This window comes from Myodes glareolus, chromosome 7, assembly GCF_982192425.1.
Source record: "Myodes glareolus chromosome 7, mMyoGla1.1, whole genome shotgun sequence".
NCBI classification, from domain to species: Eukaryota; Metazoa; Chordata; class Mammalia; order Rodentia; family Cricetidae; genus Myodes; species Myodes glareolus.
Window position 1 is genome coordinate 63,971,201 of NC_142032.1, and position 2,112 is coordinate 63,973,312.

Sequence of the window (2,112 nt, forward strand, 5' to 3'; positions counted from 1 at the left end):
TAGAGCCTAGAAATTTGGTACCTGAGTTGAAGCTGTGTCCTCATCTTTCATGCTCTGTTTTCAGCCCTGGAAAAGCCTCCACCAGGTCCAGGAAAGGGGTTGATGACTATCTGCCTCACTAGGTTTATTATCCACAAGGAGTGCTTAGGGTGGCCAGGAAGAAATAGACAGTTATGGTGTTCTCAAGAGATTGTAGATTTCATTCCCCAAGAGCCAGGACCATCTGTGCTGATTGCAAGTTATGCTGTCATTGCTCCATGCTCCAGAACCCCAAGCATGCTTCCCCAGAACTGTTTTGCAGCCTGCATCTGAGAAGCCTGGTCTACTCTTTAATAAGGCTTCTCATCTCTAGGTCCTAAAAAACCTGTGCTGGGGACCAGATTGACCCTTGATATACTTTAGTAGTCTGGCCCACATACTTATAACAGCTCCAGTTCAAAATATATCACAGGGCATGATCCATATCAAAGTTAGCAGATGTTACAAAGGGATACTGCCCACCACAGGCAGGGTTTTCTTCTGTTCTGGGCCTGTTGCGTACAGACCTGAGAGTTCAGATTAGCACACTATGTTGAGAGATGACGTCATCATGTTAATTATGTGCTTTCTACCGCAACAGCACAGATGGCAAACATTCCTAGTCACACCTGGCTGAACCCTATGTGAGAGGATGGATGCTCTACACCCTGTGTCTCCTTGACCTTGCCCAGCTGTGTCACAGTAATTCCCAGGGGCTTATTCTCAAATCGCAATGAACAACTATACGGATGTGGCAGAGTTTGTCCTGCAGGGATTCTCTGGGGATCCTGGGTCCCAGGCTGCTTTCCTGGCCTTTTTCTCCATTTTCTATACTATGGCTGTTACAGGAAACACCCTCATTTTCATGGCCATCAGCCTGAACCCAAGTCTTCACACCCCCATGTACTTCTTCCTTGCAAACCTGGCTCTGTTGGACATTGCCTGCACATCCACTGTTCTTCCCAAGCTGCTGGAGGGTCTGGTGGGGAAGGGCAGCCACATCTCTTATAAGGGATGTTTGACCCAGATATTTTTCATATCCTGGTTCCTGGGGGCTGAGCTAATGCTGCTCACGGCCATGGCCTATGACCGCTATGTGGCCATCTGTCACCCACTGCACTACAGTATGCTGATGAGTCGGCCCGTCTGTGTCCTGCTGGCGGGCACTGTGTGGTCCATCAGTGCAATCAACTCATCTGTGAACACTGGCCTCTTGGTACCACTCCATTTTTGTGGCCACAACCAAATCCGTCACTTTTTTTGTGAACTCCCAGCACTACTACAGCTGCCTTGCAGCCCAACCACCCTCAACAACATCATGACTGTAATGGCAGATGTTTTTATTGGCGTGGTCAACTTCCTGTTTACCATGGTATCCTACAGCTTCATCATTGCCAGCATCCTACGCATCCGCTCTGCAGAAGGTAAGAGGCGTGCTTTCTCCACCTGCTCTGCCCACCTGGTGGTGGTCACCTTCTATTACTCCACTATCATCTATACCTATGTGCAGCCTGGCTCCGGATCCTCCATGGAAAATGGCAAGGTGGTTTCCTTATTGTACACAACAGTCGGTCCTATCCTGAATCCCCTCATTTACTCTCTGAGGAATAAGGATGTCAAAGTGGCTCTCAGGAAGGTGTTTCCCTGTATCTGTTGAGGAAGTAGAAAGCTTGACCCAGATGCTGATGAACTAGTTGAAATCTATGACTGAGAATCTGATGTCATGGCAAGGAACAGTAGTGTGATTTATGTGACAGATGTACATGCAATGTGCCTCTCTTGGAGGAGCTATTGGGCATTTTTTTTCTGTCTGTGTGGGCAAGCAGGTTTGGGACAGGTTGCACGTCTGTAGCCTGGTGTCGCTGATGTAGGGGTTTTGGTATCCTGTCTTGGTGAAAATCATCCAGACCCCGATATTTGACTTGAGAAGAACTGTGTCTGGTGGGAGCAGAAGGTAGGGGGAGGTGGAGGAGGAGTGGAAAAGCGAGAACTTGAGGGAATGGGATGGTCAAGCTAGAAGGAGAACAGAAATGGGAGCAAAGAAAGAGATGTTTTAGTCATAGTTACCATGCTCTTATGATCTAGCCAAGCCAT

General features: G+C 48.2%; 1 protein-coding gene across 1 annotated transcript; it reads left to right on the forward strand.

Moving 5' to 3' along the window:
- The first annotated feature begins 751 nt into the window (after window positions 1–751).
- LOC125413706 (olfactory receptor 13A1-like) lies at window positions 752–1,675 on the forward strand. The gene has a single exon (XM_048455339.3). The coding sequence runs from the start codon at window positions 752–754 to the stop codon at window positions 1,673–1,675; it is 924 nt and encodes a 307-aa protein (XP_048311296.3).
- The last annotated feature ends 437 nt before the right edge of the window (window positions 1,676–2,112 follow it).